At 46.3% G+C, this 23,286-nt stretch overlaps 3 protein-coding genes across 8 annotated transcripts in view; 1 reads left to right on the forward strand and 2 right to left on the reverse strand.

Annotated features, from left to right (window-relative positions):
* The window catches only part of LOC128082593 (protein C19orf12 homolog), an 82,730-nt gene that overhangs the window by 45,419 nt on the left and 14,025 nt on the right, over positions 1-23,286 (forward strand). For all 5 annotated transcript variants that reach the window (XM_052686860.1, XM_052686859.1, XM_052686857.1 and 2 more), the window contains one exon: positions 9,857-9,961. The gene's annotated coding sequence lies outside the window, so the exon portion shown is untranslated. The remainder of the gene's footprint in view (positions 1-9,856; positions 9,962-23,286) is intronic.
* PLEKHF1 (pleckstrin homology and FYVE domain containing 1) lies at positions 1,153-7,470 on the reverse strand. Its single transcript, XM_052686844.1, has 2 exons — positions 7,398-7,470; positions 1,153-3,473 (listed from the first exon to the last, which is right to left on the reverse strand). Exon 2 carries the CDS (start codon positions 3,459-3,461, stop codon positions 2,640-2,642), a length of 822 nt encoding a protein of 273 aa, XP_052542804.1. The 5' UTR covers positions 3,462-3,473; positions 7,398-7,470; the 3' UTR covers positions 1,153-2,639.
* Positions 19,126-22,696, reverse strand: POP4 (POP4 homolog, ribonuclease P/MRP subunit). Of its 2 annotated transcripts, none has more exons than XM_052686848.1 (7): positions 22,673-22,696; positions 21,668-21,720; positions 21,306-21,529; positions 20,733-20,810; positions 20,490-20,551; positions 20,044-20,145; positions 19,126-19,506 (listed from the first exon to the last, which is right to left on the reverse strand). In XM_052686848.1, the coding sequence occupies exons 3-7, from the start codon at positions 21,473-21,475 to the stop codon at positions 19,370-19,372; spliced, it is 549 nt and encodes a 182-aa protein (XP_052542808.1). In that variant the 5' UTR covers positions 21,476-21,529; positions 21,668-21,720; positions 22,673-22,696; the 3' UTR covers positions 19,126-19,369. The 2 variants fall into 2 exon arrangements, with proteins under 2 accessions (XP_052542808.1, XP_052542807.1); XM_052686847.1 differs by lacking the exon at positions 22,673-22,696 and adding an exon at positions 21,789-21,963.

Below are 23,286 nucleotides of genomic sequence, written 5' to 3' on the forward strand. Positions count from 1 at the left end.
AGCAGCACTGACTGTCTTGCAAGAATGGAAAACTGAGAAAGAATATGAAGGTACAGGAAGTCAGTGTGTCCGTCTGCAGTTTATGGAAGTGCAAGTGCCAGTGTGCACCTCGGGCCTAAAGCAGCAATCAGACTGATACTTAAAGTAGTGGTGCGTGTCTTGCCAGTTGTCCTTAGTCTCACGGGTGTCACAGCTTTTCTGTGCTTGACTGTTTATCCATACAGAAGAAGTGGTGAGGCATTGGAGCAGGGTGCCTGGGGAGGTGGTGGAGTCACTGTTCCCAGAGGTGTTTAAGGAGAGGGTACAGGTGATACTCAGGGACACAGAGAGTGGGCAATTCTGGTGGCAGGTGGACTGTTGGACTAGATGATCTTAGACGTCTTTTCCCACCTAAATGACTCTGTGATGATTAGAGGTGTGACTGTCCTCCATTAGTGGATAAAAACAGTTCACAGATCTCTTGGGAACTGATAATAATAAGACCCTTGGATATAGAAGAAAAACTGATCTCTAAGAGGACTGAGGAATAGGTTTAAAACTGGAATATATTTCTGAAGCCAATTACTGGGAAGAAACTGAGAGTTTTGCCTATGGAGTACAGAATTGGAACTTAAGTTATGCACACTGATTCAACAACTGTGCTATTTTTGGCTTGTGAACTGTTCTGATGGCTGTTTATTTTTAAGGTCATTTTCTGTTTGCACAGCATATACACCCTTCTGGTGGGTGGGAGGCATTATAAAAACAATCACTGCTGCTCAGAATTATGAACTAAACTCGAAGAGGGATGGAAAAGAAACAGAACTTGGTGTACTTACTACTTTAAAAAACATCTGTTTAGGTCAGAAGGCTTTGTTGACCCATTCCAAGCTGTGGCCCCACTGGAAAAATCCCATCCCAATTAACATAGATTACCACAGGGGATTGCAAAAGACGTGGGAAAACTCGGACAGGGTATAAACAGAAAGGAAGCATCAGGTTTGGCAGTTTCTTCCAAAATACTCACCTTCTGGTAGCAAATACAAGAGTAGAATGTTCATCTCATGGCTGAAGAGTTGCTAAGAGCTGGATTTCATGCTGGCTGGCCATGCCTGAATCACAGCATCTGTCTTTTTTAAGGCTCATGTAAAATAACAACACACTTCACTGACATTTTCTGGCTTCTTCCTGGTGGCTGTATCTTTATTCCCACACAGTCAAGTAATACAAATTGATTGGACAGTGGCAGTTTACAAAATAAAGTAAGAATGATTACTCTGAGCTTAAATTTAAAAAAAATCTAAATCTGGCCACGTGGAATTCAATGCCATATTTAGACCAGAAACTGGTAAGGAAATGGTTCATAACATTGATGGTGTATTCTCAGCCATGTTCCTTTCCCAGAAAATAAAATACACCATACAAAAACATACTAAAATTATTAACTGAGTTGGTGGAAATTGTCTGCTGCAATATAATTGCTGTTGTCTGATTTTCAGCATATTTACTCCAGCACTACATTATGACAGAAGTAAACTGTGTTTATTCAAATATTTGAATTTGTTTTGAACTTTTAAGTTCATCTCAAATTAATTTTCTTGTGCTCCTGAAGATGCATGAAGGACATTAAGTTTGGACTTGTGCAACTGATACAAGTGAGGGAGCACAGGAGTGTTCAGTTCCTTGAGGTCTTTTTCAGGAAGAGAGTGGGAATCAAAATGCTGAACCTCTTTGATTTTAAAAATTCTAGAAAAATGCCCCAGATTAAGAGTTGCTAAAAGTCTTCCCTGGGCAACTCTTTTTCCTGATAGGCTTGAGGTCATCTACTCTCTAGCAATCTGGTGAAACTGCCTGGTTTCGAGATCTGGGGCTCTGCTCTTGAGTCAGCTGCAGTAAACCTTTTCCTTCTCTCCTTTGTATAAACATACCTGTCCCTCTTCCCATCCCTCCCTTCCTTGTCTGATATCACACATATCTGATATCACGATTTCTTTCTGTGAGAGCCCCAGCCCTCTGATGAGCCTCACATGCATTCACAGTGCCATTTCCTTAGTGTTTCCGAAGTTCAGAATTCCTGGTGTAGAAGTCAAAGTCCATACCTATCTCACCACCCACTGAGGAGAGGCAGGTTTGCACAGCTGCAATGACAATCTCTAAAGTTGATGTAATACCTGTGAAAAGAGCCTGCCCTAGAAGTTCTCTGTTCTTTGCAGAGAATGCCTCATGGGAAGCAAAAGCACCAGTTTTCTGCAGAGCCCCAGAAGGGTCTGAAGGTCCCGTCACCTCTGAAGGAGGAATTCAACATGAGCAGGCAAGCGTGTTTCAGCCAAGGATTGCTAGCTCCTTTTTTCTCCCAAGAGTATTATTGCTCCACTTTTGCAGACAGGAAGATTAAGGCACAGAAAGGTGAACTCACTTGGATCAAGACTGATCTCTAGTCCAGCCTCTTCTCTAAGCTGTCATTCTGTGCTTGTGTATAGGAGACGTTCTCAGAATGACCTGGGGTAGTCCATGACCTTTGTTCCCCTCACAGACAGCACAAACAGGGGCCAATATCCACCTTCCCAGGCACGGCCTCCACAGAACACACCAAGAAGGACATGCATTGGAGGCCAGAAGTTGGCTTCCCAATATTGAAACACCGCTGGTTCTCAAGGAGGTCAGCTATGGAAAGATGACCAAGATACCTCTGAGGTATAAAACTCTGTGTCTGCTGGCCACTGGTCAACTTTGTAATCATCAGACTTGTCACTGTCATCACCGCTGGAGGGTTCGTAGCCTGGGATGGCAGAACGGTACCGCCCCTGCTGCCGACAGTCAGCCTCCTCTTCCTTCTTCTGTTCTGCCAGCAGCTGCCTGTAGCACAGGTTGCAGACCCTCAGGGGCTTGGGGGACAGCCGGGGCATCAAAAACCTCTGCCTGGAGCAGTCTCCACACACCACAAAGCCACACTTGCGGCAGTGGTGCCTTCGAGTGAGCGTGGAGAACTTGGTCTGCGTGCAGCGCATGCAGATGTCTGTCGCCTTGTCGGGGATCCAGGGGGCCGCGTGCTCTGTGGAGGGCTGCCTGCCCGTCTTTGTCAGCAGGTGCCTGATGCACTCCTCCAGATGGCTGATCCACTCCTTCCGCTCCGTCAGGGAGGCCGCAGAAACCACAAAGGACTTTTTTGAGGTTTTGATCATCCAGCGGTTCTTCATCTGCAAGGTGTCGGGCAGCGTCTCCAAAGTGACATCTTCAAGGGGAATGATGTGCTGGGAATTGTACTTCCTTTTGTTAATCACTATGCTCCCATACACGAGGATGTCATTGAACAGGAAGAATATGCGAGGCTTTGGTTTCTTGCGGCATTCTTTGGTTAAAATCCCTTCTCCCAGAAGGACTCTCCCTGGCACAGCTAAGGGTTGTCCGGAAGCCCCAAAGCAGTTTTCCACAGCAGCAATGCGCTGGCTGTTGATCTCGGTGTTTGCGAGGTGGTCCACCATCTCCAGCTCACCCTGAAGAGAGGAAAATAAAGAAGTGGTGAAGCTGCACTTGGCAGACCACCAGGACGAGGCCGAGCAGCGAGCCTGCGTGCACGTGATAAGCTTCTCACGTCAGTGGAGGTTAAAATAATCTCTTTTCCACTCTTCACATCAGTTTATGACCTTTTAGAATTATTTTTTCAAAGTTTCTGACCGCACTTTGCAACAATCTGGCCTGCATTGGGGTGGTTCCACTCTCAGCAATGGAAGCTCTCTAATACAGAGCCCTCTTTTCCATTACAACTGTGCTTTTTACCAGTATAACTGCATTCCCATATGAAAGAAAGCAGACTGGCCTGAAATACTTCATACACGGGGAGTTTCTGCACTGTGACAGCTGGCAGGGTCCAGGGCCAGGCCCTTCTGTCCCTGCCAGCAGTGAGCACAGCTGCACAAGCGCTGTGCTAGTGCTGTGAGCTGGCTGATGATGGGCTGGATGCAGTGCAGGGAGAACATTTGTGGTCTCTGGAGCCAGTCTCCCATTTCTGCCTGCGCGCTCGTTTTCTTGAAGATTAGCTGCAGATACACACCGCCCAGAATGCTGTTTTGGGTCAGAGCTGAGGCAGACTTTTGGAACCAAACAGAGTGCTCTACTGTTTGTTCCCACTGATCCTCCCTGCATGACAAAATGAAGAAAAAAGGAAGGAAAAAAAAAGAAAAGCAAAAAGGCAGCAGCTACATGAATAAAAAACACACAGACAGCTCCTTCCTCCATTGCCCCAGCTGTGCTTCGGCTGCCTGTGCTTCCAGTTATAAGACACATCACTCTGAAAATAGCCTGATGTCTGCTGAAAGGGAAGTAGATGGCAGCATGCTCATCTTTCCCTGCACCTCTGCACCCTTGTTCTCACACAGCCCAGGTGCTTGTGGTTTTTTAAAATGTACATAAAGGTAGCTCTGAAACAAATGCTGATGTTGTGCTACTAGTAGTTTGCAGTAAGAAAAGTGCTTTATGTTGTACATTAAATTTTTCAGTGCACCTAATTCCTTCAGAGTTTAATGGTACACCAAGACTATTCAGGCCTAACAATCCACGAGAAAGTGAGTCATTTCCTCTTACAGAGAGGTAGTTCAGCAATCACGAGGTAGCCCACAGATCACAGGGATCTGTGCAGTCCTAGTTTCTGTGAGCATTTCAGGCCATAACCCATATAGAACCTCTCGCCACATTTTTCCCATCTTTGAGTCCTTATAGCCAGAGTGTTGGAATGTGGGGGAAAGGGAAGGCAAAGACAACAACACGCTGAGTTCTGAGCATTTGAGATGACGATTTACATTCTTGTCTTGCCCTTCACTCCAAATACCTTTCAGAATGCTACAAGGGAAACCGCAGAATAGCTGTTCGAGGTCGCTGTGCACTGTTTATGTATTGCCTAAGCTATTTAACAGACTGCTCAATTCTCTCTAGTCCCCAGATTTTTTTCTTTAGAGCAGGCCAGCAGTCCCCGTACAAAGTAATGGTGCTGGTTCAGCCCTGTGAGGGAACCTGAAGGAAATGACTCTGCATTAATAGCTTTTTGTAAGTAGTGCTGTGTGACCAGTGCTTCTCAAAAGCTGCAGCTATTGGGATTTCTTTTTGATGCACAAAGGCAGCACCTTCTGCAGCATGGGGCTTGTCTGCAGGATACCAGCATGGCTTCTACCAGCCCTGCTTGCTGCCTGACAACCTTCCCAAGATTTGTCCTGCAGAAGCTGCTGGGATCTTGGAAACGCACAAAGCCAGGCAAACCCAAGCTGACATATCACCAAAAGAGGACAGCCCTGGGTGAATCTTCTCCTTCAATTAAAGGCAGGAATGCCAAGGCCTCCCAGTTCTTCCTGAGAGTATGTGAATCTTTAAGATGTAAGGGTCCTGAAGTCCAGATGTGATGGAGCTAGACAGCGTGAAACATACCCACTCGTGTGTGTCCTCCAGTGTGATGTGCAATTTAAAGCTAACCGTAAGTTAAATAGTTACCAAAAAAGCATCAGAGAGATGGAAGTAGTATAAGAAAATACCTTCAGAGGAAGTCAAAGTGAGCAGCTATGTAGTAAAAAAGTGTGAAATGTGAAGGAAGCAAAAAGGGGCTCCCATTAAGTGTCACGCTTCCACACAGAGAGTACCTTCTTCCCTCTGGATTGCTACACACGTAAAAAGCCATGAGTTAAGTAAGAAAAGCTAACTCCTTCTTGGGAAAATCTCCCTGCTACAACTAGAAGTGTCATCTGTTGCTCTAGGCCTGGATATTTCCCTAAGGAGTTCTCACAGGGAAGCAAAATAAAAGCTTTTTTTCTTCCATTTCTATCCCCTCAGGTGTAATAACGTTCCAGTAAATAACTGGAGCACAGAAGTAAAAAAAAGAAAAAAGAAAAAAGAAAAAAAAAAAAAAGGAGTGGGACTCGCATTGCTTAACTTCAGGCTTGGACAACAGCTTCAGTACAACTCTGCACTCCCTGTTCAGCTGTGGGGAGGCAGCCAGCTGTAAGGGGCGGCTCACCCCATCCCACCATGAGGGAGCAGCCCTGCCCCGAATTTCTACACAGCCCATGGCTTGACCAAACGACAGACAGATTCCACGTTAACAGCATGACTCACTGCAGATAGTGCTCAGCTCTGCTTTGGAATGGAACTGCTACGTATGGCAGTTTCAGAATAATATGGTTTCCTTACTATGAAGCATCCCTGCCTTTAGGAACAACAGTGATGTGGTATAAAAAGCAGAGCATAAATTGTATTCTAGTCATTCTAGTAGATATTTTTTTCCCTTTTTCATCAGGTTTGCTCTGTGACTTCAGATTGTGCTGCCTGTTACCGAGTGATGCAAATGCACATATGCCTCACATGGTAGAAGAGTGGGAAGATGTACTTTACTGGCACCCTACTTTACATGAGAGTTTTCAGCATGGCAAAGTTTCAAAGGAAAAATACTATTTTGTCTGCACCTAACTTCACTTTTTAACAATGAGTGCTTATTAACTTATGAATATAAATAGCCATGCTGATGCTTGCCTGGCAGTACTCCCGGGTCACTCAGCCTGGGCTATGCTTTTGAGGCTGTATGCAGCTAAAGTGCAGGCAGAGCAACGCTGGGAGCAGTTCTGCCTGACTCTTAGCCCCGCAGCCAACCTGCGCGGACAGGTCTCGCTATCCGCAATCGCACCAAGCGCTGGGCCGGCCCGGCTCTGCCGGCACCCGCAGCAGCACGACGCTCCGCGCCTCGCCTCCCTCCAGACTTCTCCCTCCTCCAGGTTCTGGCATCAGGGAGGCCTCGGGACACAGGGCCGACAGAAGCTCCTCCCCACCCAGCCCTGAGCGCCTGGGGCGAGCAACGAACACCGCTCCGCTTCTCTTTTTGCCCGCTTGCGGCTCGCCTCTCCCTCGCTAGCAGCCGGCAGAGCCCCGGGCACCCGAGTGCGGTGCAGACCCAGCTGACAGCGGGCCGGGCTGCACAAGCACCAAGAGAACAGCAGCGCACGGAGCACGCAGCAGTCACTCACCGGGGGACCGGAGGCCTCCGACCCTCCCAGTGCCCCTAAGCACGGGCAGGTGCGAAACGCGCTCCCGCAGGCTGAGCAACAAGCTTTGTCCCCGCGCCTTCGGTTCCGTGCTCGTTCTCGCTAAGCGGAGCGCCTCCACCGCGAGCGAGACGGCTGAACCCCCACAGCCCCGTGCACGGCGAGCCGGCACGCCCGTGTCCCGAGCGGAGTTCACGTAACGCTCAGCACGGGCAGCGCGGCCGCTCGGGGCGTTCTTTCCCTCTTTCTTTCTCCCCCGCCTTCTTCGCAGCCCGCCCCGCTCGCCGCAGAGCCGCCGATGGGCGCCCGCGCGGACCCCGGCCCGGCACGGCGCGAGCTCCCACGCTGCTTCACGCAGAGCCGCCGTCCCTCTCGGAACGGAGCCCCGCGCCCCACGCTCACCTGACGCCCGTCCCTCCGCCCGCGGCAACGCTGCTCCCCGGCCGCCCTCGCGCCAAGCGGCTCCGCTCGGCGACCGCCCCGCCCCGCTCTCCCGCCCCGCCCACTCAGAGCCCGCCGGCCAATGGGCGTCGCTCGAGCTCGGCGCGCGGCGGGGGCACGCTCCGCCTTTTGGACGGGCAAAGCTCAGCGCCGCCGGGGGGCGCTGTAGAGCGAGCACGCAGTGACGGCCTGCTGGGGAAGTCTCTCGCGGGCTGGCCGCGGTCACGTGGGGCGGCGGCGGCGGGGCGCTTTGTGTTGGGCGGCTTCGGCCTCGCGGGGCTCCGTCAGAGGGGCTGGCATCTGGCTGAGGTGCTCGCTGGCTGTAATAGCGCTTCTATTTTTAATGGGCGCTGATGGACCTGTCAAAGTATTAGAAATGTGTTTTTTTCCCCCACAATCTCCTTTTCTCAGGCAGCGGTAGCGCGGGCAGCTTGCAGCAGCTCGGGGCCGCAGCGCTTCGCAGTGCGGCGTTCCGCGCGGCCGCGCTCCACGCGCCGATGCTGCGGGCAGTGAGGGGCGGCTGTGGGCCACACCGCCTCCGGGCTGAGGGGCGGAGCAGCTGCAGCCTGGGTTAGCAGCCTTCGGTGTCCTGACCTGGCGCCGGTGCCGTTGTCTGATCCGTCGCCTCCGTTGTTTGCTCACAAGCCGCTCGTTTAGCGGTAGCAGAACTATCGTGCCCGAGTGGGGTGCAGTGGTTTCAGAGCAAGTAAAGGGAACTGCAGCTGCAGGTGAGCTCTGCGGGGGAGAAAAGGCCTCGTTGTCATCATAGACCGGCAAAGTTACCCCCGTGCGAGTGGTGTGCATGGAGGGATGAGCGTGGTGTCATCTGGCCGCAGGTGGAATCACCCTGTGGTACACATCTGTGAGTCTGTGCTGCGTCTCGGCACTGTGTGCTTCAAATATGCGGTGCTTCCAAGTCTGGCAGTGCACAAATCACAGAGCCATGCTTGGTTCCATCACTACGGATCCAAACTGAAAACGTTTCCAAAAAATTACTAGCTCAAATACACTGAAAGCACTGGCAGCAAACCGGCTGCTGGGACCTGGTGGCTCCTCTCTGCCGAGGACGGGAGTGCCCACTTGTTGGCTTGTTCCTCAGGGCCTGCCTGCAAGGAGATTGCCAGCGATTAAAATATTGCTGAGAGCAGCCATGAGACTTGCTTGCTGCCGTCCCCTTTGTGTTGGGAAACCACATACAAGAAAGGTGCTTTTGTTTGTACAGCAGCATTGCTGTGTGGTATGTGAGCAGCCGCTGATAAACAGCTCAGCTTAGGTCTCCCTGCAGCTGTGACAAACGCTGTGCTGTGCAAGGTGCACAAAAACACTATTCCATGCAGATTCTAAGCTATCAAGTTTGCATCATAAAGAACCTTGCATTTGCTGTGCCTTGTCCTTCCCTACTCACGTGTTCAGCTGTGTTTCTCCGGTGGTGCACGGTACTACCGTGGTGCTGTACGCAGCCTTTAGAAAGAGCTGGCATACTGAACAACCAGAAGAGACCAAAGAGGCCAGTGGCACAGGCTGAATGTAAATGCTGTGTATAAATACATCATAATGAATTGCTCTTTGGTAGGTTGTAGGAAAAAGAAAGAAAGACATCCGCGGTTGTCAGTGTGACGAGAAATGTTTCAAAGTCATTTTGTCTACACTGGTGTTTGTGTTGAGCTTTGGCAATTGTCCGCACATCTCGGTGCTGTAAAGTTGTGAGGTATTTTCCTTGCTCCTTAATATTCAGTGATGAATAATGGTAGTGGTGAAACAAGTAGTGGGAATGAAGGATGCTAAGAATCTTCCTGCTAAGCCAGCTTTGGTTTAATAGCTTGCTCTCTTCACAGTAGTGTGTAATTGTAATCACAGAAGTGGTCTGAAGGTCTGATCCAAAGCTTGGTAAGAGTTCTGATTTCAGTGGAGTCTTGGATCAGCGTGTAATATGTAATTCTATTAATATATACTGTTAAATATGGAGGGTATTTTATTTCTAAAATCTTCTTCATATGATGTCATCAGTGTCATTCTGCATGGTACTGAGGTCTGATGGAACTTGAAATTTAAAGCCACGAGCAAACCAGATGCACCAGCATCCTCCTGCAGGGCTGGGCCAAGCAGGCAGCAGGTGGGTCTCAGTGGGAAGATGCAGCAGTGATGGAGAAGCTGCAGTGGCCAGGACTGTGGGTGCGCTTCCCTCACAGTGCAGACCTGGATCCCATCCCTGCCTGCCCCATGTCACCTCTGGCTGCTTCCATGTGGGCTGTTGGGTTTACAGCAGCGAGAGTGCTTTGTAGCTGTAGAAGTGAGTGTGAGAAGCAAGGAAGCAAGGAGTTGTGTTGTTTCAGTAGAGAAGATTCTTTTATCCAGGTTACTTAGGCTCAGGTTTTTTGGGGGGTTGCATTGCTAACTGTGCTTTCTTTCACTCTTAACAGGGTGCGTGCTGGATTGGGCATTGTGAGTCTCCACATTTCACAGAGAAGCTGCCCAGAAGGGAACTCGCAGCAGAGAACATTGCTCTGTTCTGTGGAGCTGCAGGGGTGAGTACCAGCAATGAGCGAGCAGTAAGTTGGGTGTGCTGCCCTGTCACTGTGTGTAGTGTTCACCCAGTGATTGCAGCAGATGCTGATTGGTATGAAAGAGGATGAAAGAGGAGAGTGAAAAAGAGGTTTGAGGTAACAGTGTGAAATGCCAGAACCATGAAACAGAGTGGGTGGAGAGAGGTGTGATGTTGGAGAAGAAACATGTGAAATTAATAAGAAGAGAAATGTCTAAAGCAGCATTTTGCAGCACGCTCTGAGGGAGGACTGCGTTTTTGGGTTCGACTGTCCTTCCCTAGTAATGTAATTCTGTGCACGTTGGTCATTCGAACTCTTCTAGTATTCCTGTTATATTTGAACAGTGATCTCATATTCACTGTGCGCTTTTGTTGCACAAGATAAACCATGGTGAACAATTAGGTGTTTCAAACAGTAAACTTACGTAGATAAGGCATTTCAAATATCAAAATGGAAAAAAAAGCAGAGGGAACAAGAGTGTAATGATCATCAGTTAGTTTAAAAAGATGTAAATGTGTTCACCTATGATTGACTGATAAGTCAAAGACACGCAAAGAGTTTCATTCAGAAGCCCCGCTTTGTGAGTGCATATAGATTCTATTTATGTGACAAACATGCTTTGGTCGCTTTCCTTTGGAAAACTCCTTTGGAACTGCTGCCCAAGCTGAGTGTGTGTGTTGCTCTGAAGGAAAAAATCATCTCTTTGTGAGGGATCCGTGCCTTGCCCCACATCAGTGCCATTTGTGCAGGAAAGGAGCTGTCGTAGTTGCCTGGGGCATCTGAGGAAGTTCTGTGCACTGAGTACATACTGCAAAGAGTTCTGTGAAAGGAGAAGGAAAAAAAATGTAAGGAAAAAGTAAGGAAATATAGTTTCCCTTTGCGTTCTTCAAATAAAAGGGAAAATCAGAAATGCAGTGTTTCTTCAAGGTGTTGTGCTGATATCGTGGAAAGAGCATGCTTCAGTTTGGCTGGAATCTCTGCCCATTGGCATGTTGGATCTTGAAGTGGGAAGGTGCTGAGCTGAAGGAGGAGCCCCAGGGATTTCTTACAAGATGGAAGGCTTATCTGCTTTTAGGTAATGTCTCGCTGATGAGGTTGTGCAGGGTAGGAAATGTGACACTGGCCAGAATGCAAAGGATGTGTGAGGATCTCACTGTAAGTGTGAAAGTTGTTGCCCACTTGAGAAACCAGAGGGATTTTGTGTGATAGGGGTGTGCAGGAGTTGTCCATATGCATGAGCTACCATCCTGCCTTTTTGGGAGTGGTGGGTACCTGCAAAGAGTTAACATTTCCTGAGATGTCTCTTTTTCTGGTATAATGAGATATGCAGAAGTCCTTATTTTGTTTTTTTTTTTTTTTTTTTTTTTTTTTTTCTGGGGGGGGCGTTTTTTTTTCTTCCAGAATGAAATACTTTGACTCTGACCTCAGTCCTGAAGAGCAATTGAGGGGAGGCAGGGGAAGGCAGTGCAGTTTGGCTCTGTACCTTTTGGGCCGTCTGAATTCATTAGTTTTGGAGCCCGCCAGGTGCCTCAGCCTGTGTAGCTCCTCCTGCACCCAACCTGGGAGACTCTCTTACCACTACTGCATGCATTAGCCTTCATTAATACAATTAGCATAATATCAATTAGGATTCATTATTCCCTACGAAAAGATAAAGCCAGTAATACGTATCTCAGAATCAAATTCCTTAGCGCGTTGTCTTGGGATTGCTTTATTTTGGAGTTGTTTGCCTCTTTATATCCTTCCATCCCCTAGAAAAAAAGAAAGCCACTTAATTGTAAAACTGTTTGGGTCGGAGAAATGTGTGGAGATGATTCTTCACGCAGGCTAAAGAGGTGAATTGATCTGTGGGACCCACGCGGCTCAGGCACCACTCAACAGTCGGAACTGCGAACTTCATCTTCTTCAAGCACAAAAGCTACTTAGTTTCCCCATGTTGAAGACTTTTTATAATAGCAATAAGACAACTCTAGAGAGAACCATCTAATATTAACTCCGGGGAGTAATCATCTAATCACAATCTGGGGGTGATTTGAAGCACTCATCTGGACCAAATGCCTCACAACACCCCAGGAGTGGTTTTATTGCATGATAGCAGTACCCCATTGAGCCTTATTGCTTAATTAAAAACAAATTCCCAAGTAATTTTTTTGCCTTTCCATAAAAACACAGTAGTACATAGCATGTATAAAACATCCATTAAGTGATGGTAGATGCAAATTTACATTGTGAGATACAATGCTTTTCTTTACCACTTGGGGTTGAAGCTAAATGTAAAACCATTTCCTATAATCTGCACACTGCTGCGTTTAGAGAGGAATAAATATGGAAAGAGAAGTTCATCGTAGGATGCCTTGTTTTTATTAAGTGATCTGTTTGGTCTCCTTACAAAGCAGTTTGGTTTCCCGTCCATCTTACAAACACAGCGGTCTACCAGCAGCATGGCCTTCGCTGCCTCCTCCTGCAGGCTGCCTCTGCTCGCAGACCTCTGCCAGTGCACATCTGCAGTAGGAATCCCAATTTCTCTTTGGGGTTTCTGTATCTTTCTGAGCAGAGAGAGCAGTAATGTGGGCGACGTATCAGGAATGTATCCAGCATACTGTACAGATGCTGCCCCTATGTCCTTTGTGGGTTTTGTAGACTAACGCAGGTTAAGCCTAGTAGACATGTGGTAGAGCCACTTGTGGTGGTCCTGCAGCGCAGCTGAACTCTGCCTGCACCAGGCTGGTAGGGCTCCACCTCCCACAGTTTTACTGGACTTGCTGCTACAGCTGTGTCTGCTCTGCAGGAGGGCCAGGTGGACAGGTGGAAGGGCAAGAAAGTCCTTTTTGTACTGCTTCAGGATCTCAATCTATAGCATTCTTTACATATTTACAAAGTGCTTTCATAGCTCCAAAGTGATCTCCAGATGTCATGTTCCCCAAGGACTCTAAGTGTTGTCCATGTATTACAGGCAGAAGCAGTAAGTCCGAGGTTTTACGTGATGGTGTCACAGATGTGTCAGTATGACTTTTTCTTCATTAAAAAACACCCAGTGCCTTTAATTGGTGAAGATGTGTCTGCAAGTACGCCTGTTTTGAACAAAAGCTGAGTATTAGTGATAGCTATTACTCTAGTTGTCCTCGCGCCAAAGCCCTCTTGTGGCACCACGAGCTCTGGATGGAGGCTGACAATTGGATCAGTCTCACCTGCTGTGGGCTCTGCACAGCGCTGCATGCTCCTTTCTGCTTTTCCCCATCAGGGGCTGGTTCCCTGGGGCAGGTGGGAGCTGAAGCTGCGTGTGATGTGCAAGTCTTGCTGACGGCGGTTTGCAGCATTCAGTCATGCTAAAGAGGCAGCCTGCTTTGTCCTGTATTTAGGTTTTGTAGAAATTAATTATCTTTATCATTTGGTGAATGTGTTGCTAGAATGTCTTGTTAAAGAGATGTTAAGCGTTGTGGTGGACGATTTGTTAAAAAGAGGTGTGGCATTGAAGTGGTGAAAAGAATGAAAGTAAAGCTCACTGCTGCTTCTGCTGCCTGAGGTTAGTGAGGACAGTGCATAGCATAACAAAGTCTGTGTATTTAATCTGGTCTGTAGCAATGTGTGACAATGTTGGCTCAGAAAGGGATGTGAAAGGGCCTGACAGTGTTTTGAACAACACCCGTTTTTACCTGGCAGACCTGGGTTTATTGGGGATGCCATTACCTTGCTGTGATCTGACAGCATAGAGCTGGCTGCTCATACAGCTGACATGGAGCATGTAGCCAACAACAGGAAGCCCTAATAAGTTTAATACCTTCAGAAAATAATTTCTTGTCCCCTCAGCTGTACATCGCTTATAAATGCTCATTTCTTTTTATCATACCACGAAGGTGGCTCAGTACAGTGGGACAAAGGTGCACAGCAGCTCCCACAGGCACTGCTGCAGCCCTGCAGTGAGGGTGTGAGGAGAGCTGCCCTGGAGCAGCACCTGAGGAGCGTTGTTGCAGTATCTCCTGCTTCTCTTTTTGCAAGTAGGCAGCAGAACAGGAGGGCTGTTGGCCTGCATTACACTGAGCAGAACCAGCTGTGCCCAGCCTTGCTGGCACCTGGTCATGCTGCATGTCTCGCCGCATGGCAGCAGCACTGAAGGTTTGCAGAGCACTCTCCTGATCTGTTCTCTCATCTGAGCGTACAGTTTTAAACTTTAGGACACAATAAACATTACATTAACATGTATTTGGCCTTTAACAAGATGAAGAGTTAAGAATTTTACATGGATGGTTCTGGGATATATATGACTTCTTCATAACATATATCTTTTTGTGAGGGAAATGAAAGGTATGGTATTTTAGCAGTTGAAAATGCCTACCTTAGTTTGGTTTTGTTTCCTGATGACATTTCGGCACAAAAAGCAATTTAGAAAACATATCTGTGTTAAGTAAAAAGCAGGTGTTACAGAAACATCAGAGGAAGGCGGCTGTCATGGGGTAAGGGATGCACCGGGTTAGCTGTATACATATGCACAGTAAAAAAAGCAAGTTCATACAAGGTGAGGGAGCTTTCTAAACACTGTTTGCTTCACGGACAGTTTTTCAGAGCAGAGCGGAAAAAAAATCCCTTTAAAACTGTGAGCATCTGGCTCCATCTGCTGGTAGCAAAGCAAAATACGTCGTTCTGGGCTTGGAGGGAGGTGAGGTTTGTGTTTAAGATAGCTGCAGCAAAACCCAACAAGGACAATCATACTAACAAATTAAGTGCCTGTGCCTCAGAACCATGCCCCTGCCCTGCACTTATCTTCCAGCCTCATCCATTTCATTTCATTGGTGTCTCCAAGCTTTGGTGTCTGAGGTTGTTGTAAAGATACCGTAGGAGTAGCGCCTTGTGCTGAAACTAGCAGTAAGCAAATACTGCAAGCTTCTTTTACTGGGAAGCACAAAACAACAAATTCTGCCTGGAGTGTGTTTGATAAACCAGATCTTTTGTAGACATCTGGAGATTGTGTTTGCAAATCCCCCGCCAGCTCGTTTTGTAGTCACTGTTACCGTCATTCAGGTTAATTCCTCCACTTTTTCCTTGCTAACACACGTGGTACTTTATGGCTGAAGAGAGTGGAACAGCAGTTCTTTTAAAGCCCTTCCTGAAGTTTGCTATTTGGAGAAACAAATGTCAGATCACTCACCCTAGCTCAGAACTGCTGCTCTGAAAATGTAGCTGTGAAAAGAGATTACTTGGATACTAGATTAAGAATAATGCAGCAATAGGGGCCTGAAATAGCAAGTGGAAAAAGTACACTTTTAGCTCTTCCTGCAAAGATTTGCCTAAAAAATACTGAATTCCAAGCGAGAATACTCATGCCAAGTTTTAGAATCTCATTTGAATTTTTACAGCAGTTATAATCTCTGACATATAACCTTGGAAGCGAGGTCTCATAACAGAAATGCCGTGTCCCTTGACACCAGAAAGGAGATGCTGTGGTAGGCTGCAATTCTGGAAAAGTTTACAGGGCTGGTTTATGTCTGCATAACATCACCTACATGGCACTGAGATTTTCTTTCCTTTCTCCTCCATATTTCTATGCAGAAAAAATTGAAGTTGCCAAGAGCCCAGGCTGCAAAAATATCCCACTTGCCAGTGCTTTTTTTCCTCTCATTATCATACGCTTGCAATCAAACTCTAATTTCTGAAATAAAAAACCTGCAGGATTCTTTATTGGGACTATTAAACCTTCAATCTTCATTATTTAGGATGGCTACTTACCTTTTGCTCAATGAAGTCATAATGCAACTGCTCTGATAAAAACTATTGGAATGGTTACTGTGGCAGCGGGTAGATTTTCCTTCGTGTAAAATAATGGGCTGTGAGTGAGACATAACTATCATTTACATTAATTAGGCAGCCATATAATGGGGTGTTCAATAGCTATTACATCGTTTAAATTCTTTGGTGAACACCTCTGCCACCCAAGAACTATCCAGCTGAACATCTCCAAGCCCATAATACTGAAATAAGCCTCTAGAGGAGACACAGTGTTGCACAAAAAGTCATAAAAAGAAAAAAAATGTGAAACATTCATATTTATGGGATTATTTTAAGTTTTACAGAAAATGCACAATTAATTCAATTTCTCCCTCCCCAAAAAAGTCCACAATCCTGTTAGGTGGAATTGGCTCTGGGGCTGTTGCTGTGGGTTTGTTAAAGACAGTCAAGGAGCTTGCATTGAGAGGTCTTCCTGTTACAGATCTGGGGCTTTGGGCCTGCAGAAGTGTGTATGTATGTCGTAAAGCTCATTCTGAGAGCTGAAAGAAATGAGGCTGAATTTATTAACTAATGTGCCAGGAAGAGATTTGTATTGATAGGGTATTGATTTGCCTGTTGTGCAAATCTTCAACGTGCTGATCAGCTGCCTGTAGGCAGTGGTTATCAGATCGGTCAGTATCCAAGATGAAAAATAACACGTTTTAAATCAGTTTTGTTGGTCAAGTGTTAGTGGAATAGGTCCTAACAGAATGAAAAATGAGTGACTGGAAACAAATGGTTGTCTGGGAAGTAGGGCAGGACAGACCTCGGTCTTTAGGTTGTGACTTTCCCTTCAAGTGACCTGGTTCAAAACTTTTGGTCATGTTACTCTGGTCAGTGGTATACTCATTTGTTTTCTCAATGATTGGAAGGTACCAAGCCTTATCTAATAGAAGAGCTTATCTAAGAAGCAGAGCTTCTTGGTGGGAATAGCTCTTAATTCAGTGCTAATTGTTGCTGGGATTTCTTGCTGCAGTCCCTATCTACAGCTGTGCAGCCCAGGTGTCAGAATGGTCTGTAAGCAGAGCACTGGGTGCTGCTGGCTGTGCAGCCCAGGTGTGGCTGCTCCTCTCAGCTGCAGTGGGTGCCTAATCCCATATTTTTCACATTTGTTAATTAATTTAATTAAAGCAGTATGCTGAGGAGGCTTCTGTCTTAACAAAGCAATACCAATTAATCAAACACTGGGAAATGTGGCTCAGAATAGAAATGACAGAATTAACAAAGGGGAACATGAGGCAAAGGTGGATCAAACCTCTGTGAAATGCCGTGGAACTGCTCATTGCTCCCATGTAATCTGGAATTGTATTTCTTAGCAAAGTACGTAAGACCATGGTTTGGTCACCAGTGACGGATGGAAAGATTTGTAAATCCAGTTTTTCTTTCTGTTTAAGAAAACATTTGAAGGTGAACATTTGTTGTGTAGGTGAGCTGCTGCACTTTACTCACTGAGGCCTCCTGTGCTCCCTTGCTGACCTTGGGAGCCAGGAGGCAATCAATACAGCTGGGATAAGAGGAACAGCCGAGGAAAGTTAATCTTTCAGAGCACTCAGGTGTTTGCCATATTGAGAAGTCTTGTTGCCTAGGAGATTGGGCACTGGGCAATTGTTGGGCGCTGGTCTCAGCTGTGCTGTGCAGGAGGTTGGTTACATAGTGCTGGTGGACACTGGACACCTCATTCTCTGCTGAGGTGTAGGCTGGGGAAGGTTGCAGAGATGATGGTGCTAAAAAGAAGAGCTGATGTGTTGCTGAGGTCTTATACTTGCATCCCAAGGTAAGATCACTGCAGAATCAGTGAGAAATTAATTATGGAAATATTATCGGGTAGTGAGGGAGCATTATGAACAGCAGGAGCCAGGGATTTGCCCTCCTGCAGGGTGGGGTGGGAGAAGCTGCAGTAGGAGCAGTAAAGCGACTGAAACTTTGGATTAGAAAACCTACATTTGGATGTTTAGAACACCTTAATAAGGCAAAAACACCTCTTCAGGTTATTTAGCAACAGCAGTAAAGGTTTCTTGAATGCTTTGGCTGTTCAGATCTCTTGTTAGGCTTCATTTCATCTAAGCACCTTGGAGACCTCTGAGCACCTCTTCAGCATTCTTCACTGTAAATAATTATTTCTTTACCATTATTTATTGAAAGGGGCTGCTAAGCAGCATGTCTTCTGGTCACTGAAGTAACATTTAGAAAAATGTAAATAGCAACAGCTATGGAAAATGCTTTTGTGCTTGTCTGTGTGTACACATGGCAGAGCATGGTATGTCCTTTGCAGCACAATGAAATAGAATTGTGCCTAATTCCAATTTGTATGTCACTGCCATTAATGATGTCTAGTTAAGACATCTATTAAAGGTCTTTAATGTTAATTAACAGGACTATGCCAATAAAGTTCCATTAGCTTCCCTCTATTAATTTAGTATTATAGGCATTTAACAGATGTCTTAATTAGATATTACACTGATAGCTATAAGCAAAATGAAAATGAAGCCTTTGTCCTGCAGGAACAGTTTCTACTATCACTTAAGCTTTCTGCCAATTTGTTGGTATTTCCTTGTGGATTCTCACAGAGAACTAAGGGATTTCAGAGAATTTTGAGAGGAACAGTGCTTAAAAGGGAGATAGTTTGGGTGTAACAACTTGAATGCTCAACTAAGTGCCTGTTAACTTTAAAAGGACTCATGAACAAAATCCAAGTCCTTGATCAGCAATTATGAGTAACCACAAGCTCAGAAGAGATTCTGATTTCTGCCTGTGAGGTACTGTCCTGTTTTAAGTGCCTGTAGTTTAAGAAATGTCTCCCTTGCTTAGATGCATGTGTTCAGATAGAAGTCTCTCCTCCACTTCACTTCTTGTGTGTTTGCATTTTAACTATTACCCCAAACAATGTATTTTTCCATTTGGGTAGATAATTCTATGAAAAAAGCACAAACGGTTCCAGACTAAGATGAGAAAGTTACTGACCTTGGTATTTATCAGTCCTTGCAAGATGGATACGAAAACATTCCCTAGTGTGTAGTGGAAAACAATCTGGAAAGCATTATTGATACAGCATTATTGATACTCATGGAATGAGTTCTCATTGATCTGTCAGAACGCGATACCTTTTGCAACATAGAACACCTTTGTTGCTGACTTGGTACATGTGAAAGACTTTTGCCCAATGCTCTCTTTAGAAGGTCTTTCAGAGTAGCACAGATGTAGCTGAACAGGTAAAGATGGTAATCCAGGCACAATTACAGAAAAGCAGTTACCAGCTGCAGTCTCCTTATAGAGTAAAATAGGCAGATAGAGCCCGGTTCACACAGAAGGCAGCAGTAACAACTGTCAAAAAGGTTATAAGATATTCATTGCATAAATATGAAGTCAAAATTGAAACAAGCCAGGTAATCAGTACTAATCACAAGTTTAATAGAAAGCAGAACATTACACACAGTTTACAAAAAGATGCAACTAAGATTCCAGCAGTTTGACAGACTGCTTTAAAGACAGGAGAAACCATTCTTCAGTACGAAGAAAAACTTAAGAAAAGTTTCTACTAGTTAACTCTATTTTCAGTCTGCCAGAAAACCTGTTTATTAAACTGCAGGAAAACAGCAGACATCTTAAGTTTCCTTTTGATTTGCTATGAAATCATAGGTCAATAGTTCCTTTCAACTTGAACTTCTTTGCAGACCGCTCACTTGCTCGAAGCTGGAACTTGCTTCCATAGATGTAGGAAATGAATCCATCAGTCTCCAAGCTAAATACGTTGTTAATTTTGGGAACAACTGTAAATGCAGAAGAAATTAGCAAGAAGTGGGCTAATTAAAGCCCCTACTCTGAATAAATACTGATGCACCAGGGAATACTATTCGCATGCAGGCTTCAGGTCTGTAACATTTCAAGTTCTCATACTGCAGTACGAGAAATACAACCTAAGCCTCTACATTTAAAACCAAAACTGCTAGAACTTAGTCCTCTTTCACAAGCATGCATTAAGTGTTGCAGAGAACAATCTACAGTGAATCAGGTGAACAAGCCATGTGCATAATCATGTTGGAAATCACTGGAAGTGTTTGTTTTTTTTTTTTAAAACTACTTCTAAAATACATTTTTGGTACACTCTTTGGTACCATTTTTGGTACCACTCTTATGTGGTAGATAAAAGACATTAGCTTCTGTCACTAGGCAAAGAATTATATAAGAATTACATGAGCAGTGGTAAAGAACATTGTGTGCTTGTATGTTTGCTCAGAAGTATATTAACATTTGATAGATTTTTAGTTACTCACATTATAACAAACACTGAAAAACATTTTGCATACCTTTTAATTTGTTGTCTTTAGTAATAATTTTGAAGACATGTTTAAATTCCTGTAGAATTATTCCTGTTATCCCAACGTAAGATGGGCACTTGGATTTTGTGACTGCAAGAACAAGAGTATGCACGTATTAGAGTAAATTCAGGTGCAGTTTGCTTGCCATTCCATTGTTGCCTCATGATTTTAGAAGCTTGTTTTAGTAGTCTGAAGTAATGCAATTATAGTCATAACTGGTAGACTTGTAGTTAATCTTTGCAATAAAAGCAGTTGAAAAATTAAGTAGTGCTGGCAAATGGATAAAGACTCCAACACAATCACAGTTGTGTGATTCTAGAGTGTGATTCTAGATTCTCTCCTTTTAGAGAGATTCTAAAAGGAATTCAATGAGCACCTGAAACAAAGGAGAGTAACAAATTTCAGATAACTTTGTAGAATAAAGCAAACAATACCTGTAACAGCAGCTCCATGGAGGTCAGCTTTTAGCAGTTTGCTTTGAACCATCTGTGGTTGCCTTAAAGAAAAACAGATGGAAAAGTGTGTTTATAAAGTGTGACTGTGACTACTGAAATAATGGTCAAAGCTTACAGAAATAGTATATAATCCTTACTGAATAATTGACACAAGTTTATCCAGTTACTACTTGAAGTATCTTAAAACTGGTGGTGGTTAGATCAGTAGATATCTCAACTTACGCATCTGGTTTAAGTCCATAACATAGGTCTCTGATATACTGCTTCCAGAGTTCATGTAGTGGTAGAAAGAGTTCGTATCTGCAGTTAGAAGGCAAACATTATACAAGAACTTAGTTAAAAAAAACATTGCTTACTAAAACCATCTATAGAGTTAACAGTAACAAATCCAAATGTTGTCATCTGTGCTGATCACTTGGTAAACCAGTCCAAGTGACAAGTTTGTTTGTTTTTCATAAAAAAGCTGAATAGGCTCCTATGAAATCCAAAGGGGGTGGGGGGTAGGGAATGTGTTTCAGAACATTCTGCTCCTCTCCCTCCCCCTCACTTCATTTTAGGAGCAGCACAGGCCTTACTCAGCATGCATTGGGTCAAGGAACGCAGTGCAAAATGGAGGTTCTCTGCTTACAGCCAGTCTGGAGATTAGCACTGAAGTCACAGGTGGTTGTGTTTAGGAAGGGGAATTGCTCAGCGCTGAGTTAATCACACGGGCAGCCGGTACCAGCCGCGCCGTGGCAGTGCCGCACAGGGCGCCTTCTGGGGCCGGCCCACCGCACGGGGCGCAGGCTCACGCACCTCTGCTGCTCGGGCTCGATTTCAAACAGGCGCAGCTCCCGCCTCTGCTTGGCCGTGAAGGTTTTTGTTTTCCTCCTCTTCGGCTTTTTCCTCCTCCTGCAGCGGTGCTCCAGAACCACGGCCTTCCGCGTCAACACGTCCTGGATGGCTTCCTCCTTCTTCTTGGGCATGCTGCGCTTCAGGAAGGCGCTCACAAACGCTCTGGCCTCCTCTGACCCTTGGGGCTAAAAGTGTTTTAAAAACACTCTAAAACAGCCGTTATAATTAAATAAGAGCCAGGACGCCGGCGGGCAGTCCGCCGAGCTGCGGACGCCAGGGCAGCAGCGATGGTCAGACACGGTCGGGGTAAACGGGAGCAGTACCTGCAGGCGCAGCTCCTTCGCCGCCTCCTGGGGCAGCCCGTCATACAGCGCACCTGCGGGCAGAGAGCGGCGTCAACCCCCTCCATCCTCCCCATCCTCCTCCTCCCCCCGCCGCACTCACCCTCCATCGCTGTGCTCCGGCGCAGGCGGTGACGCGTGCGCGCTACCGGGGCGGGGAGCGTGAGCGTGGCTGCGTCCTCCCCCTCCCCCGCCGGTCCGGTAGGGGGCGCTGCAGGCGAGGCAGCCGCTAGAGCTGGTGGGTGGCGCTCTATCGAGCGGACGCCCCGCTTCCCAACGACGCGCTGCGTCCTGCGGAGTCACTGAGCGCAGCTCCCGGCGACGAGCTGTGCAGCAGCAGCAGCCCTGGGCTGAGCCCGGCCGACCCTGGAGCTGCCTGCACGTCAGCGCCTACAGTGGTGTGCTGCCTGCTGCTAGCTAGGTCTGTGCACCGCACCTGCGTTGTAGTGTAAGGATATACATCTGTGTGCACGTAGCGCCTCCTGCTCTCCGAGGGGTTTGCCTCTCCTGGGTTGCTGCACCTCTTGGGATAGAGCGCAGCCTGCTCTCCGTGCAGCACAGAGGTGCTCTGGAAGCAGCGCCGCCAATTCACCAGCCTGGCCAGCCAAATCCCAGCTCACGCTAAAATAAAAGAGGCATTTGTATTCCTGTCACGGGGTGAGCATCAGCCAACACGTAATCGAGTGCTGCCTGGGGAAGGAGACTTAGAGCTGCTCAGATAGAATGGAGAAAATGTGGCCATTTTGTTGAGTGCCGCTATGGAGCTCAAAGGTACTAAAGTGGTACGTAACAAGGAACAGAATTGCAGATAAGTGCGTGTATTTGGAGAGAAGAAAAGGTCAGTCTCTTCAGATTAATAAGTGTGAGGACTGGTTGGTGTAACAGTCAGAAAGATCAACACTATAGAAAGGTGATATAAGAGGTGCAATTATAAAGGGACTAACACGATAGAAAGGTGTTACAAGGGAAGGAATAAGGACTACTCACCTGCCTCTGAAGATCAAAGCTCACGGGGGAAAGCATCACCAAGGAGAGATCTCTAACCAGAGATCTTTCCTTTGAGGCAGTCAGCCCTAAAATGAGGTCTAAGAGAGGTGCAGCCAGGCTCCACCCTGAAGCTGAATTGCCTTCACCTGTGCTCCTGGGGCTGACCGAGTCCTTTCCACAGATGCTCAGTTGGTGGTTCAGGCCATGACTCAACAGTTACCATGCACTGTGTATGAAAGCTCTCCTGACAGTGAAGGATATTGCCACAGCAAGCAGGTCCCTTGGTTTTACAAAGCAGGGACTCCTTGAGTTGTCATTGCTATTTAAGAAAAGATCAGTTTTCGTGAATGGAGTACCAGGATGAACACTATGGGTCTTCAGGGCCGTATGAGTGCTCCTTGGCTGGATTTATGCTGCAGTTTCTAAGGCACTTAAGGGATTAATAGTCAAATCTGTGTTGGCGATGCCGCTGTAGTAAATCCAATGATCCAGGCTAAACAGGTGCCTGGGGAAGCCAGTCTCTTCCAACAGCTTTACATCTTCATTTCCCAATCTATCTTCAGAGACGTCTGAGGAAGCCGGGTCAGCTTGTTAGCGTGTGTCCCAGGGAAAGG

Source organism: Tympanuchus pallidicinctus, unplaced genomic scaffold, assembly GCF_026119805.1.
Source record: "Tympanuchus pallidicinctus isolate F22 unplaced genomic scaffold, pur_lepc_1.0 scaffold22, whole genome shotgun sequence".
Taxonomy (NCBI): Eukaryota; Metazoa; Chordata; class Aves; order Galliformes; family Phasianidae; genus Tympanuchus; species Tympanuchus pallidicinctus.